The sequence below is a fragment of the Triturus cristatus genome, chromosome 8 (assembly GCF_964204655.1).
Source record: "Triturus cristatus chromosome 8, aTriCri1.1, whole genome shotgun sequence".
In the NCBI taxonomy this organism is placed as follows: domain Eukaryota; kingdom Metazoa; phylum Chordata; class Amphibia; order Caudata; family Salamandridae; genus Triturus; species Triturus cristatus.
The window spans coordinates 161,310,998-161,328,242 of record NC_140591.1 but is presented as its reverse complement, the minus strand read 5'-3'; the positions used below and the strand labels follow the sequence as shown (position 1 = coordinate 161,328,242).

The 17,245-nt window shown below is 43.8% G+C and overlaps 1 protein-coding gene across 1 annotated transcript in view; it reads left to right on the top strand.

Moving 5' to 3' along the window:
- FAM3B (FAM3 metabolism regulating signaling molecule B) overlaps nt 1–17,245 on the top strand; it is a 237,444-nt gene that overhangs the window by 174,582 nt on the left and 45,617 nt on the right. Inside the window, exon 4 of the mRNA XM_085621228.1 lies at nt 13,108–13,166. Coding sequence (XP_085477354.1) covers nt 13,108–13,166 — 59 coding nt within the window. The remainder of the gene's footprint in view (nt 1–13,107; nt 13,167–17,245) is intronic.

The following is a 17,245-nucleotide window of genomic DNA, read 5'->3' as shown; positions in this document are numbered from 1 at the left end:
GGAGACTCAAGGAATATACGTGAGGGGGGATGGAACCACATGGAGTAGGCGACACGGCTAGGGTCAGCTGAACGAGGGGATCCAGAAGAAACCACGTTACAGGAGTAAGAAATCTGTGTGGGCGATGAAAAAGGGGTTAGAGTAAATATTTAAATATTGAAATATACAATTAGAATGTGTGTTGAGATAAACAAAAACAGGAACGTCAGCAGTATACTGATAAACTAGGCTGATTAAACCAACAATATACTATCTATGAAAACAAAGGACAACAATTAAAGGGTAAGATAATAGAGTATAATATAAGATAAACAGGAGGACAAGAAAACAAGGAGAACACAGCAAACCAGTAATCATACAAAATTCAGGACGGGGAGAAGAAATGGGAAACAAAGCCTAGGCAGACTAAGGAAACAACTTATGTGTACAATTCCATACAGGAAAGATTAGAACCTGAATAATTGAGAAGAGTATGTACAAAACCAACAATGAGTGAATATTAGAACATGGAAGAAATCAAAACTGAACCCATGAAGGGTTAGGGACTGTATAACTTCAAGAAATTCACAAATTCAGGCATTATCCGATGAAGAAGGCCGTTGAGTGTCCATAGCAGTCGGGTTACATGAATTGATAAAACTTTGTAGCCTTACTGGGTCTTCATAAGTTATTGTTCTATTATTGTACGTAGCCTTAAACAGGCAAGGGTGAAAGAGGCCATAACAGGCACCCAGTGATCGGAGAGCTGGCCTCAAATTGAGAAAAGCTTTTCACCTGTTAGCAGTAGCCTTGGCATAGTCCTGTGCGAAAAACAAAGTTGAACCAGACCAAGTAATGCGTTGAGCCGATTTGACCACAGATAGCACCAACAACAAGTCTGTGTATTCCAGAAAGTATATAATTACTCCTCTTGGTCTTTGTGAGGATGACAAGTTAGAGGAGGGACGACCTAGTCTATGTGCTCTTTGGATGTTAAGTGTGATGCCTTCTGCCAGATGAAGCACCTTGGGAAGAAAAGAAGTAAAAAAGGCGAGAGGGTCTGACCCTTCTACTCCCTCCTTCAGACCATAAATACGTAGATTATTTCTTCTACTACGATTTTCAAAATCTTCGATGTGCTTCTGGAGTGTCGATACTTGAGATTGAAGCTGGGAGACATTCGCACATGTATCACTAAAGGTAAAAATACTTTGTTCAGCAGCAGTGACTCTATGTCGAGTTGAGACACGTTATCCGTAAGGATTTGTAGCTTAGAATTGGTTTCCTCCATAAAGTGCAGGAGGGCTCTTATCTCGTTCAACAGCATCTCCATAGAGATTGGAGAAGCTGGTTTTGGGGAGAAGTGGGATTATGCTTTAGGCGCTTGGTGAATGTCTTCCCTGATGATGCAGGTACGGAATCCATGTCAGCCTCCGGGGAGCTTGGTCAGACTTCTGAGAATCCTCCAGCCTAGAGTATGCAGTGAAAATCCTGGAGTTTTTAATGAAAACGTGCTTATGCTGCATTGTTGAACATAAAGCACCCTTCGTTCGTCTCATAAAGACACCAGTGCAGCCGTCAGACAGCAGTAAGAGCAAAAAAATGTTGTCTCTGTACAGTTAAGTTAAGCTGAAAAAAGGAACTGCACGAAGAGCTACCAAAAATGCAGTAGCATCAGACAAAGCAAGTTTAAAACATCCAGTGAGCCACAGGTAGAGTAACCAAAGACTTCACAAAGATGGTCTCAAGCATGAAGAGTAAGAATAATGTAGCTCAAACCTTGAGGAATAGTGTAACATTTGAGTGGTGTAAATCTCAAAAGGTGCCATTGCCCTGAGGTGATTGCGCATAAGGAAGCAAGGAAATAATCAAAATGGTTGCCTAAAATATCTGTCAGTCAGTATACTAAAGAAACATCCAATTATTTCAAGTCATAAGTTGCATATGGGCAGCAGCGTGGCAATTTTAACGACTTTTGCCAGTTGCGAGCGTCGCAAGATGGCGGCCATGACTTCGCGGTAACGCTTGGGAAACTCACTTGTCAAAGAAAAGTATTCCCGCTGCGCTTACAATAGCGCTGATGAGCTCACTGCATTCCATGCGACTTCCGACGTCCTGTGCAACTCCCGGTTCCACCCGACGATGCCTCTTGATGCGGTATCCTTCGGACCCACCGGAGCGCCTCACCCAGACGTCGCCATTCACCGCGGGCACCAAGCCACGCCCCGTCAGTCACATACTTCATAAAATGGATATTCCTTCATTAACAGCAGGCAAGAGTAGGGCCGGTTAAAATTTGAACAACAAGGACAACCAGAAGGTCCTGTCCATTGTGAGCACAAGATACACCACCAAACAGTTTTATAGTGTGAGTGCAGCAAGGTGCTGCCAGCACTATCTAGGGGCAATATCATCCTGTGAGGAGGCGCTGCACAGACTTTGACACTCTCCAGATCTCTTCGGGTCTTGAAAGGTTTGCCGCTTGGTTTAGGTACCAACAGTTTAGTCAGTGGGTTTGGGCACCAGGCAGAGAGGGACAATTTAGCAACCACTCTTTGCTCTTTCTCTTAGTTTCCATGGTCCAGGCACGCTGGTTGGATAAGTCAGAACTGGAACAGCCATGCCTGACCCAAATCCTGTTACCTAAAAATGTAACAAGAACCACATGCCGCTGAAAACAGGGCTGTTTGTTAGCAAATGGGGCTAGACAAACATCCTAGTCTGCTGTGTTGTTGTGATGTTTAATGTATTGTAGTGCTTTGATTCTTGTGTTGCTGCCATGGGTTGAGGACACAATTCTGGTAGCTAGTGGCTCCTCTAACCCGTCCGTTTGGGGTGGTGAGAAATAAGATAGAACCAACAGTTGCTACTTATAAATGTTTACTCACTTCTCTTTGTTGCTTGTATCTCAAAAGAGCCATGTGTGGACATCATATTTGTTTGTGTAGGGCTCCCAGAACCCACTGGACAAGGCAGCATTCACAGGGGATAGACAGGGCATCCTGCATGGGTTTAGAATGTCACAAACATTTGCGAATGTGATAACACTGGAAGCTTGAGATGTAGGGTGCTGACTCCAGTGCTTTGGAGTGGCCAGGGACACAAGACGAACGTTATGGCAAATGACATGGGACGACCACCAGGCACACATTTCCTGGCAGTAGGCTGGTCCAGCACAGCTGAGCTGCAGATGCTTGTGTATCCAGGACCTGCTGTCTAATGTAGTCTGTCCTTTAAGGAGGTCTCAATCGTGTGGGACGGGGTTTTGTCTCCCCTCAGATGTGGTAGTTTCGTCCTTCTCAGTACATTCCAGCTCATTGCATTCCAGGTAGGTATGGGTAAGCCACTGAAAGCTCGAGCCAGGCTCCAGCCCGAAACCTGGCTCAGGATCAGCTCATGGTCTTGTTGGAACCCCAAGCCCATAACGAGCTGAACTTTCATGTGGCTTATGTCCAGCGGCCTCTCCTTACCCATGTTCTGGCGTTACGACCAGAACTGCCATTCAGGTTCGAGTCTCGTTTTGGCTCAAACACCTGTGTTTGTGGGTAGATCCCTAAATCTCCCCCGCCTATAAACAGTGCATGTGACCTTGTGTGATGTAACTAATGCTCATGTAAAGTGCAAGCTATATAAAAACTGCAGAAAGATGCACAAAGGGTTAAAAAAAAAAGCCTTCACATAAGGCAAAATAAATAATACCCATTTTTTGACTGATGTGTGCATAGTATAACCAGAATCCTGGATGGTTAAATCGCCGGCTTCCCCTCTTAAATTGTGTGACTGTAGGCAATTATTTCGTTTCGACAAAACTCTTTTTTTCTTCATTATCACGTTTGAAATCGCTTTCAAATATGTGTGTTTAGAATACCAGCTGTACAAAAACCTATTGTGTACTTCTTGGTTCAGTGCTATAATGTGATTTAATAAATTCAAAGCTTCACATCTTAACAAAATACACTTTCTTGAATTTTGAAGAGGCTTCATCATATTTCACGTAATGTTTGTTGTGTGATTTACATAGCAAACATTTTCAGGGCTCAGTTTGTGCATGAGCTCTAAGACCCTAGCCAGACACTTGACCCACCTCTGGCTTGGCTCTCCCTGTAAACCTGTTGGCTCGCACACCTCTACTTGCAGGTAAAGGGGACAGTAGCTTCAGCCTAATTGTGGGTTCCTAGCCATAGCATAGGTTTCCCCAAATTTGCTCATTTCTTGATGACGGAGTATTTTTATACCACACTAGGGCCACCAGGTCTCAGAAGAAAACAGCTCTTCCTATTGAGGGCCAATTTAAAGAAGGAATCCATCCCTTCTCTCTTTGGAAAGGCCAAAGTTTGCATTGTGCCAGAACTCATTGGTCTGTGTGCCCATCAAGCAGGACCAACCAGAGCCAATTGGTGCCACTGACGCCCAGACCCCTTCACCCAACTTCAAAATCAGTCAAGGTTCCCTGCCACATAGAACACACACCATATTCTGCCATGTGGTCCAGACTCTGTCATTCCCCTGCCTGTGGTCCTTTGAGTATTTGGCCTGGATGATCACCAAAGGGGGGTCAATTTCAGAAATCACTGTGATAGTGCTCTCAATGTCTATATGACATTCCACCCTCAGGTGACTTCTGGCCTCTTTATACGGAGACTTTTTCAACTTATTTGTGAATGATGGAGGAGATGAAGTGTGCCATCCATCTCCTTATATTTCAGGAGAGCATCCTATGCTTGAAGAGACTGACTTTGACTTCCTGCATATGAAGTGACGTCTAAAATAATGAGAGTCTGAAAAAGCAGCATGCACATAATTTTCAAATGGGTCATTTGAGGTGCAGTGTCATCATCTAAGTGTTTGACACATCCTCAATCACTCAATCAGGGTTCTTATAGAGCGCAGCTAATCCCCTGTTAGGGTCTCAAGTCGCTGCGGGGGTGTGTTCTGCAGTAAAATCAAAGAGCCTGTTCAGATGAAGAGCCATCTCTTGAGGTCCTTCCGGAATTGAGGCAGTGAGGGTGGTTGCCTGAGATGTAGAGGAAGAGAGTTCCAGGTCTTTGCGGCGTGGAAGGAGAAGGATCTTCTTACAGCCGTGGTCTTGTGGATCCATGGGAAGTGGCCAGGGCCAGGTTGGCGGAGCTGAGGTGTCTGGTGGGAGTGTAGAAGGAGAGGCGGTGGTTGAGGTTTATAGGTCCTATGTTGTGGAGGACCTTGTAGGCATGCGTGAGGAACTTCAAGGTGATTCTTTTGTTGATCGGGAGCCAGTGGAGGTTTCTCAGGTGATAAGCGATGTGGCTGCGGCAGGGGATGTAGAGGTTATGTCTTGCAGCAGCCTTCTGGATTCTCTGCAATTTCTTTTGGAGCTTTTGGGTGGTGCCGGTGTAGAGTGCATTGACGCCTTGGTTATGGCACAGAACCTGTTTATATGTATGCCATCGCATGTGGATCTAGAAGATTGTGCATGCAAATTTCTCAAAGCTTGTCTAAGGGATCTCTTAATACCAGGCGGTAGATCTCTTCCCTATGCCCTGGGTCGAGGAGATAGTTGCATTACTGATCTGCCACCTTCCTCTTTCAAATGATCCATTTGCGTCTTCTGCCTCATACTGAAAGCAAGGATGCCCAGGGCCCGTAACGCTAGTGTTTTTAGAGTACGTGCTCCTGTACCTATTACTTCCTCTGGGTTGGGTCTCAAGGCGAGCTAGGTGCACTAACATACGGTCTGAGCTCAGATGTAGCAGCCTGATGTCTACAGATGTGCACTTCCATCTGTAGTGTTAACCAACGCCCTTATGACTCTCAATATGTAGTATTGCCTCGTTCAACAAGGAGGCTGATTGGAAGTTTTGACCTCCACTTAAATGTTCAAAGAATCAGGTGACCCCTGTACACAGACGCAATATAATAGAATGTCTCACACAAACACAAATATTTCAGATTCTCCCACCCTTGAGGGCTGCACACTAGTTCCTCGCCCCAGCCCAATCTCCTACCTCTTACACAGTATGCAGCCTATGAGAGAACATAGGGGGAGGAGCACAAAGGGTTGCTTGCCAGTGAGGACTGCTCCACCAAGAATGCGCAGTCAACCTCCATCAGTTGCTCTTGTGTAGCGCAAAAAAATAAAATAGAAATACCATCCATAGCATTGTTTGAGCAATTGTGGGACTGTGGTCCGCTAAATCAGAACCAGAGCCATACAGACACATCTTTGAAAGTTTTCTGGGCCCGAATCCGATATAGCATTGTCCATCAAACACAGCGACTCACACTTTAGACCTTGCGCTCACTCACGACATCGAAAACACCAACGTGGTGTTGCAAGCTCAATGTTGGCAGATGAGATTTGTCTCCTCCAGGCTCTCACACCTGTTGCACCGCCCTATTCCCCGAAGTCACTTGTTTATTTAAAATGTGTGAGTGCCAAGGAGGTCTAAGCAACCTACAGGCACAATGAATACACATTCCCCAGCTAGCTGCTGTGGCCTTGATTGCACTGCAGGGTCTTAGCACTGGCTCTTCACACATGCAAGAGGTAGACAGAAGTGAACGGCTGGCTAAGACACCTGTGAACTGGAAGGCCTTGTTTGCTTGCCAAGGCTGCACCTGTAAACTGAAGCAGGCAGTATCTCTATTAATAGATCCAGTGTTTCACACCTTTGGACCCATATTCAGACATCTGCGATGACTGTTCAGTGCAACCTTGCAACCTGTTGCCAGATCACAAGATGTCGGCACTGCAGGACGCCATGTTTGCAGCCCGGGCTCCTTTTAACAAGCCAGTCTAGTCTGGAAGTTGTAGTCTTGGGTCACTTACATTGAAGCATTTGGAGGAACCTGCTTGATAGGAATGGTTCATAAATGTGGAGCCTGCCAATGCAAAGATAGTGCCCTTGGGACCTTGCTAGCACTCCAAGTCAGTTCTTAATATGAGCAAAAGGAAGTCACAAGCAAAACTAAGTGTGTTTATTTTCTTACTTATAGAAGAAATGTATTTGGCACAATGTTTGCATTGCTGATAAGTGGCAGACACAGAGCTTATTTTGATCATGCCCTTGTGTAGTTATCTAGGAAGGAACTGCTGTTTAATCTTATTTTTGACTCAATAATGTAAGGCTTGACAGTGCTTCTGTTTGTAATACCTATTGTTACCAATTCGTCGCATATGCATATAGTGGGCCTGGGCTCCGAGGTGGAAAGGGACTATTTTACAACTGAACAGTACACACATTCAGTGCTTTATCTCCTACATTTATTCTGTAAAGAAACCAATCTACTTTGCTATTTGTTTCTAGTGTAGGCAGAGCCAAAAGGCCAGGCTTTAATGTACTCAACAACATTTGTGCATTGGAAACAAGTGCCTGGATACCCGTTCAGGTGATTAGTGCACTATACAAATCGAATTAACATAACACTCGTGAATGCCTGTCTTTAGATGTTTGACAAATTAAAGCCAGATCTATTGGCTTTAGCAATGCTTGCTTCTTTAGGAACATTGAAGACCTCGGTCTTGTTCGAGTTCTTCGTATGGAGCGTGCATATTTTACTCATATCAATATTACCGAAAGACTTGGGGCCTGATTTAGAGTTTGGCAGACGGGTACTCCATCACAAACGCGTTGAATATCCCGCCTGCCTTATTTTGAGTGCTTGATATCCTAATGTACTTGTAAGAGACGTCTGGTATACCTACCAAGAGTACTTGTAAGAGGCGGATGGTATAGCTCCCTAGAGTACTTGTACAAGACGTCTGGTATACCCACCTAATGTACTTGTAAGAGGCAGATGGTATAGCTACCTAGAGCACTTGTACGAGACGTCTGGTATACCTACCAAGAGTACTTGTAAGAGGCGGATGGTATAGCTAGCTAGAGTACTTGTAACGGGCGGATGGTATACCTACCTAATGTACTTGTAAGATGCAGATGGTATACCTACCTAATGTACTTGTAAGAGGCGGATTACCATCCGCCTCTTACAAGTACATTAGGTCTATATTCCATCCTCCGCCTCTTACAAGTAATCTAGGTAGGTATACCATCCCCCTCTTACAAGTAATCTAGGTAGGTATACCATCCCCCTCTTACAAGTACTCCAGGTAGGTATACCATCCGCCTCTTACAAGTACTCCAGGTAGGTATACCATCCGCCTCTTACAAGTACTCTGGGTCTATATACCATCCTCCGCCTCTTACAAGTACTCTGGGTCTATATACCATCCTCCGCCTCTTACAAGTACTCTGGGTCTATATACCATCCCCCGCCTCTTACAAGTTCTCTAGGAAGACACACAAACAAGCGCGCCAGCGCTGGTCGTCAGAGGTTTGCTGGCTGCCAGCAATACGATCCTGATTTTTTAAACCTCACACAGAGAGGCGAGGATAGAGCGCCAGGCTGCATCAGTGTCCAGGTGTCATGCCTGCAAGCGTGTGATATGCATGTTAGAATATGAACTACACGCTCGAACTGTTTCTGATTTGAAGCAATAACGAGTAATTGTGAATCTTTATATACCACACTTTCCTAGGTATTTCCTAGGCTGATTTTCATAACTTTTATGACGACAGCTTGAGGAAAATAAATGTGCTTTGGTCATATCACCAGTACAGACATATCTAATATCCATATTTCAATATCTGACAGCATAATTTAATTCAAGGCTCGGGTTGTACCTATATCCAGCTAAGGGTTTAAAATAAGCATAAAAAGAATAGGTATTTTATCTTTGGAAACCACTTGTCAGTTGGGGTCTCCTCTCTCCCCCTCTGTGTTTCACGGTACAGCATTCATGTTCTGTTAAGTGATGTCTGCAGGATAGGAGGCTGTTTAGGAGTCGGGTGGAGAGGGGTTACCTCATGGAATATTCCTCCGTCTGATTCCAGTTGGACTGGTTTTACCACACCTGTCTTTGTTGGGTGTGGGTGACCCTCGCCCGATGTTTCATCGACAGGTAATTCCGGCTGGAAAATTGCCTGAGAATGCAGCAGCCGGCAAACCCCATTCCACAATGTCCAATCCTGATGGATGCCTGCCAGAAAACACCTTCCCCTTCCCTCCACTACTCCCCCACTGTCAGCCTCCACCCCACACAGAGGTCCCCACATACATTTACCACCTGCTTGGAGCAGATTGTTGATTGATGCATTGAACCCCATGGAATTTTAATTTTGTGTGGTTTTTTGACTGGATAAAGCTGTCCCACATGGTAATTCCACAATCCGGGATGTGATTTGCAAGTGAAAGGTACTGCGGCACATTTACGTATACTCCGTACCTCCTCCAGTACCCTGCAACTCATAATCCTTCTCGGAATAAATTCACTTTACAAGTACTATTTAAACAAGGCATACCGGGTTTGTGGCGCCCTTCTGCCACCTTGTGGCGTTTTATTATTTTGCATTTTTTCTGCCTTGGGTCTGTTGAAATACATGGGATCTACATTGGAGTATTTCTTGATTAAACACTGTTATGTTTTTCCAGGAGGACACTGCGAAGTACACCTGGTACAATATGTTGTCAGTTTATTTTATTAATTATTGTAGTGGGGTATATGCAGAGTGCAGACCTAGCAGTAGAGGGTAGCTAGGTCAGTTAAGCGCCTAGAAGCGCACGATTATAGAGGCGCACTTTGGCTGTATGCTGGTCCTGAGTGGCGATAGGGCAGGGAGATTCGTGGTGGAGAAGTACATCTCTGGTGAATACTTAACAGATATATATTTTATGAAACATATGTGAGGTGCTTCCTTGATAAGATCAAGGAGCAGCAACGGTACATCTAGAGGCCTGCAAATGGAAACAGTTTGTCTTGGATAGCATGCAAGCTTAGCCTAGCCTGGAACAAAAGTGGAACCTAAATAGAACGGGCCTGAGCCAGGTGAGGCTTAACCAATCACGACCCAGAGCCATCTTCGTCTGTCTAGGCCTCCATCCCACTGCAAGAACTTCTTTGAAGCGAATGCATTGGAAAAACTGGTCATGTGTGAGCCACTCCTTACAGAGAAAAGGGTGTAACATAACTGCAAATTGAAAGAAGGTCTGTACCCTCACGTTGAAAATGAATTACAGATTCACTCAAGTACGAGCACGTATTTATTTACACCACACAAATAATCAGTATATAGCCTGAAGGATGGCTCAGTGAGCTGAACCATCTCCGCGCTATTAAACGCAGTGTTGTAGACTTCATGAGTGCAAATCCTGGTAAGGCAGACTCAGCTTTGCATCCTTCCAAAGCTGGCAAATTAAGAACCAGAAATTGCGTAAAGGTAATATCTCTTATTTACTGCGTTTAGAAGGGCTACTAGAGTGGTGTTTGTCGCTACCTTTAAACAAATGTCCAGCTAAAGACACTCTACTGAACGAACAGGTAAGTTATAACAACGAGTGTAGTCTGAAAACATGGATTAATTCCGGCACATGGAACTATGGAAAATACCAATGCTTTGATAGTGTTTTCCAACTTAAGATATGTTTTCTTCCCACCTATGATGTCCCTTAGAGAATATTTCCAAGGATATGATGGAGCAAAAGAGAACGATTCTTCAAATGATCCAAGGGGCTCTTTCTTATTTTAATAAATTAGTATTGAATTTTGTGTGAAATGAACATAGGAGCACATCAAAAAGTAAAGAACATATACATGGGTAAGTTATAATATTGTACTCCGGTCATTGCGCAGACGTTGCATACAATACACATATTACACAGCTAGTGTCGTTATATAGAGAAAACGAGTATAGGGGAGACAAAGGGTCAGAGGTGTATGAGGCGTAAAAGATGTGTGAGTGGCAAATATCTAAGATGGTGGTGTGGCTGTATGAGCTCGCGGGTTTAAGGAGGTTGTATCTTTTAAGTCCAGTTTGCTTCACAAGGCTCTGGAAGATTTGGTGCTAAGTGGTGGATATGGATGTTGTTATCTGCGCTTCTTACGCAGCAGACCCACGCCCACCAGGTATGATGAAAAATCTTATTTGCATTCTTCCAGTCAGTCAAGATAGTTTTGACACCTTTGGTTAGTAGTAGGTCTAGGCGTCCCAGGCGTCGAGTATGGGAGGAGGTTGATAGTTTGGTGGCCTAGGGTGGAATATTTACGTTTAGTACGCATGCTTTACATCGCATGCCATTACAATGTGGTCGTTACAACAACCGCGTTGTTACAACACAAACTATTACATCGCAAGTCATTTCAATGGCTTACTGTAGGGGGCCCGCTGGACTTAGGAATAGTATAATTTACTATTCCAACTCCAGTTTGTGCAACAGCAGGGAAGGTGTTGGATTGTAAATCCAACACCTTCTGCCCCTTAGAGCAAGTTGTTGTAATGACTTGTGATGTAATGGTACGTGTTGTAACAATGCAGTCGTTGTAACAACCGCGTTGTAATGGCATGCGATGTAAAGCATGCGATATAAAGGCTGTTTCGCCCTAGGGTGACTATATCATGGTTGAGTGTGAATATATAATTTAGTATTTGGAAATTTGTTCCTATAATTGTGGATTGTCTCCTAATAATAATAAGACGCCCCTGGCATTGTCTATGCATTTTTATTTGTTTTTGACCTCAGTTTTTCATGACTACTAGCGTTCAATTGTTCCTCTCTTCGAATCTTTAGTTTTTAATTGCATTCCTATTTAACGGTGCCAGTGCATAAACTGAAGGTATGAAAGGAACTGACCTTAACTATATTTTGTGACATTGTTCTACTGTTTATTTACCTAGTGCAGATTAGGAGCTAGTTATCATACACTTTGCAACAGTTTTGTACAATTTTGCACCATCATTTCCATGATTAGAAAATAAAATGCATTGGTGCTAGCAGCAGAATTCTGTGAAAAATTAGTATTGCATGGAACATGCAAACGTTGTTTGCACTGGATATTCAGTATACATTTCTTTTTCTTTAAACATCCAGTTGGTGCAAATTTCAATATCGAATTGCGTTGCGTCTTTGCAGTGTGCCATAATATTGCCCTTGCTCTCCCAAAAGAAGTACAGAACTCTTTTTAGTGGGCAAAAATATTTTGTGGAAATGTGAAATTGGCAAATTCCACCTTCACTTTTTGTCTGCTTTTTAATTCATTCTGAAAAACTGCTAAAAACCCACCCCAAGAGTGCACCAAAGGACGATTCTCGTGGCTGATGAGAACAGGGTCCTGTGTTTGGACGATTCTGATTGGCTGCTGGGTGCCAGTCACAACACCTCTGTGGTGAACAGGCGCAGTTCTACCCATTTGATTTTGAGTCCATGGCAAACACCATCAGGTCTACAGAAAAAAATGCTAACTCACATACTGCGGACTGGAAAAAAATCAGTCCGTCCCAGTTCCTTTCATTTGACCGAATTGTTATGGTGACTGTTTTTTCAGATATGCATGATATATTTTAATTGTGTAAAGCCCCATGCAGGGAGTCCCTATCTCAGAACTGATGCAATTGTCTTGAAACATAATTGGAGAGACTTTTGAACCACATTAGCCATTGTGGTGATTAGGCCTTGGAATAATTTAGTATATGCCAGCGACATTTGTGCACTTCCCAAATTGTGCGCTAAGCGAAGTTCTTGAAATTACTTACAAATCTTAACAAGCGACATTTTTGTCTCACACCAGTCTGCTGCCAGTATATCTCAAGACTTTTTACCATAATGCGTGCTTTTGTGATAAAAGTCATGCACAATACTTTTTTGCCGTGTAGGTGTATTTTTGTTATATTCTTATGGATTTTTGTGGAATTTCTCAGAATTTTTTTTTTTGCCCACCCTTTGTAGTGATACAGGTTCCCTGCAAACTAGATGGAAGTCCTCTTTTCCATAATAGGTAGGCATTGTAGTTAGGATAAATGTCTGCTACTGCCACTAGTGAACTTGCATCGTGTACAAATTTTGTAATTCCAAAGCCGTCTGCATTTGGTGTAAGGTATTTGTAGTTGCGTCGGAGGCAAATAATTAGCCAGTCGCTACTTCTTTAATAGCGTTCTATATTCAATTCTGCTTGACACTGTAATACACTACACAAGACTGGTGCCATATTTTCAAAATCAAAAATACAACACAACATAAAAATGATTACTGTTGCTTCATAATGATGGGGAACAATGATTTTTAATTTTCTGAACAAACTTAATTTTATTTCCATTTCAGATTAGTCGGGGCGAAGAAGAACAATGCTGGAAGAGGGATGAACATCGCCATTGTAAACTGTAAGTTAAAGTCACAACTTGCTACAGGGCTTGCTTGAGCATTGAAGGGGTCTGATTTAAAGTTGGGTATTTATGAAAAAAACTCCAGTTTCTGGTTAAAATGCTAAAACCAGAGGAAATTCCGCTGGTTGAATTTCTTTATCAGGGCTATAGAAATGTGCCCATAGTGGATTATAGTCCATATTTAGCGTTTCCTCCAGAAATTGAAGTATTTGCTTTTGCCACGCAATTGTAAAAAGAGTTCAAGCAGCTTGCATAGGAGGCACGGATGTTTTGTGTGCCTTATGTAACACAATAAAGCAGTGGGCTGAGTGGCCTATATGTGGAGTGGAAAAGAGACCGCTACTCAATCCAATAAATTCCTCGACTGAATTACTAATCACTTTGATGCATTTTTTTACCTTTGCATGGATATGCAATAACTTTCCCCCAAATGTTACCTAATTTTATTGCAACAAAAATCATACCTGCTGGTTTTATCTTTATTATTTATTTTGTGCTGCCAATGTTGTATGTGTGTAATATTTAGGCTGATACCACCATAATTTTGATGCATATATGAAAATCAAAAACAAACAAAAATGTTTAAGTTCTGAGGACCTCATTAGAATTTCTGTACTAAAAGTGCGCCTGGCCAAAATTCATACTATGTTAGGGCTATTTGATGATCTGTGGAATGAGCAGATTTTGTCTAAATACCCTGATCTGATCTGAATGAAGCTTGGCCTTATTGCTATTGCTTGACAGATTAACAGCTGAAGTATTATTTTGCTTCATATCTGCAAAGACTGCAGGTCAATGTTTACTCATAAAGATAATTTGGGATGAATTTATAGTGAATTAAACAAATCGATAAGCAATTGGTTTGGGAAATGTAAAAGTCCAATATAGCAATAATCAGGATTTGTAAAGACATCAGTCTTTTAAAGAATGCATCTGTCAACAGGGAGCCAATAGAATTAAACAATATCCACGATGATTGAGGAAAAATGTAACTACTCAAATTCACAATGTTTGTTAACAAGATTTTTCATCCTGATGTTAGGCAGAGTTTTCTTCTATTTCAGTTTCAGTATGTGCCCTTATTAGATTATGTAAATACATAGTTTGTTAAAATAGTGTTGCAGTTTGGTTCCACCCATTCAGTACAGCTGTACCTTTTGTTTTTTGGATCACACGGTTTTGGACTGTTTACTGTTGGTGAGTCTTGCTACATGTGTCTCACCCACGGTAATCACACGGCAAATGGACTGATCATGTTTACACCCAGTATCTGCCTTTTATAGTAAGGCTTTTGCAATGCAGCAAGGATAAGGGGCATTTGGCTGGTTACTCGTAAGCCGGTACACACACACACACGTCCACATGTGTGAGGTCTGCATGTGTGAGACTACTGTTGTACGCAGCCCGGTAAATGTGCACAGGTAGCATGGCAAAGAGGGGACTATGCATGATTTGATATTTAACTGTGGTGGACGCCATAATGGCAATGTACAGTTTTATTAACATTAATAAGTGCATTTAGACATAGTTATTATTGATTATTGCCTTTACCACAAAATGGTGGTATGTTTAACATGTAGTTTGTTGCTCTTGAATCTTTGATCAAGCCAATAGACTCACCTTATATGTTTGTATGAGCCTTTAGGGGTCAAAAGTGATTATGCAATGTCACCTATGGTATTTTTCATCTGCCTTATGTATATATTTGTAAATTAATGTGTAGTATTTAGTAGTGTGTGCATAATAAATTTACTTTTTCTAAAGAAAAAGCACTGAATAGACAATCATTTACTGAGTGTTATTGAGTACATATTTCTATGAAGTGTTGTGATATGTTTAAGAAAAATGAATGTATGTCTTTATAGAAGTTGTTGAAATTATTCCGATTTTAACATGTTGTTTTGAAACAGTTGGAACATGAAACAGTAGTTTTATCCTCTAATGCAATTTGATATGTGAATGTCTCTTTTAAAAACTCTACCTAAAAGTAGAAATGGTGCAATAATAGCCTAGTAAATAGATTTACAAGATGGGGGAGTGGCAGAGGTTTGTCTCATATGCAAGTGGCATAGGAATGAGAAAAGATGCACAGCTTTCAATGTGGGAGAAAGAAAGGTAATTAATAACAAATTATTGATGCTAACAGAGAAAAAACCTCATGGTTGCCCTGTCAACTGAAATTGCAGTCAGTACTTTGATTTTGCAAAAAGCAGTATTATAGCTTTAGAGATATTGCTATTTTTGAGCTGATCCTGTAACAAAATACAATACAAAAGAGTTACTTTCAAAACAGTAGAGGATAGTATGTATATCAACAGAGAATACAAAAATGGTGAGGTTAAAATGCCCATTTTTACTACTACACTTGAGAATTGTTCATGAATCCATTAAAGTATCTCCTAATCAGGTACTCACTATTTAACCCTCACCCTTTCTTGCTTCCCCATACATCATGCTGTTTTCACCATTTTATTGGACAATACCAATCCCCACACCGACCCCAAGACCACCCTCAGAGGCACCCTCATCTACAGACCCCCGGGACCTCGCACACAATTCAGCGAAGACATCGCCGAGTTCATCAGCCCGCATGCCCTCCCCTCCGCTGGCTACATCCTCCTCGGGGACCTCAACTTCCACCTGGAGAACAACAACGACCGCAACACCACCACCCTGCTGGACAACCTCGCCAACCTCGGACTCAAGCAACTGGTGACCACCCCCACCCACTACGCCGGCCACACGCTCGACCCCGTCTTCTCCTCCAGCAAGGACATCACCTTCAGCCACGCCACCGGACTCCACTAGACAGACCACAGCTGCGTCCACTTCAGCTTCAGAAGGACCACGACTCACCACCACCCGCAACTGGTCCCCCGCAGAAGCTGGAACAAGATCACTGCCGACCAGCTCACCACATCCCTGAGCCAGAACCCCCCCACCAGATCAGCGAACCCCAACCAAGCCGCCAACAACCTCACGAAATGGATCAGCAACTGCGCAGACGACCTCGCTCCACTGAAGACCCCCCACCCCTCCGCCAGACCCGGCACCAAGAAAGCATCTTGGTTTACCGACGAACTCAAGAGCTCCAAGAAGAACTGCCGGGCCCTCGAGAAAGCCTGGCGCAGAGACCCAACTACAGACAACATGACCACCCTCAAGCTCACCACTCGAAGACATCACCAGCTGATCCACGCCACCAAGAAATCCGCATTCAAGGAACGACTGGACAACAACGCCCGCAACCGCAAGGAACTCTTCAACATCGTCAAAGAGCTCTCGAACCCCAGCGCCGGAAACAACGACATCACGCCCTCGCAAGACCTCTGCAACTCGCTCGCCTCGTTCTTCCACAGCAAGATCGCAGACATACACAACAGTTTCAGCACACAGCCAACGCACCCTACGACCGGAACAACGCCCCCCACCACCACCCTCCGCGCCTGGACCCCAGTCAACACCGAAGACACCATCCGCACGATGAACTCCATCCACTCAGGATCTCCAACCGACCCCTGCCCTCACCACGTCTTCAACAAGGCCGACTCAGTCATCGCACCCCACCTGCGGGACATCATCAACGCCTCCTTCGACACCGCCACCTTCCCAGAGAGCTGGAAGCACGCCGAACTCAGCGCCCTACTGAAGAAACCATCAGCGGACCCCACCGACCTCAAAAACTACCGCCCCATCTCGCTCCTTCCTTTTCCGGCCAAAGTCATCGAGAAAACCGTCAACAGACAACTGGCCGCCTTCCTCGAGACGAACGGATCCCTCGACCACTCGCAGTCCGGCTTCCGGGCCAACCACAGCACCGAGACCGCCCTCATCGCAGCCACTGACGACATCCGAGCTTTGCTCGACAACGGGGAAACAACGGCCCTCATCCTCCAGGACCTCTCCGCGGCGTTCGACACGGTCTGCCACCGCACCCTAGTGCAGCGCCTCAACAACATCGGTATCCAGGAGAAGGCACTGGAATGGATCATCTCCTTCCTCGCCGGAAGAACACAGAGAGTCCGCCTACCCCCGTTCAGGTCCGAGGCCACCGAAGTCATCTGCGGCGTACCACA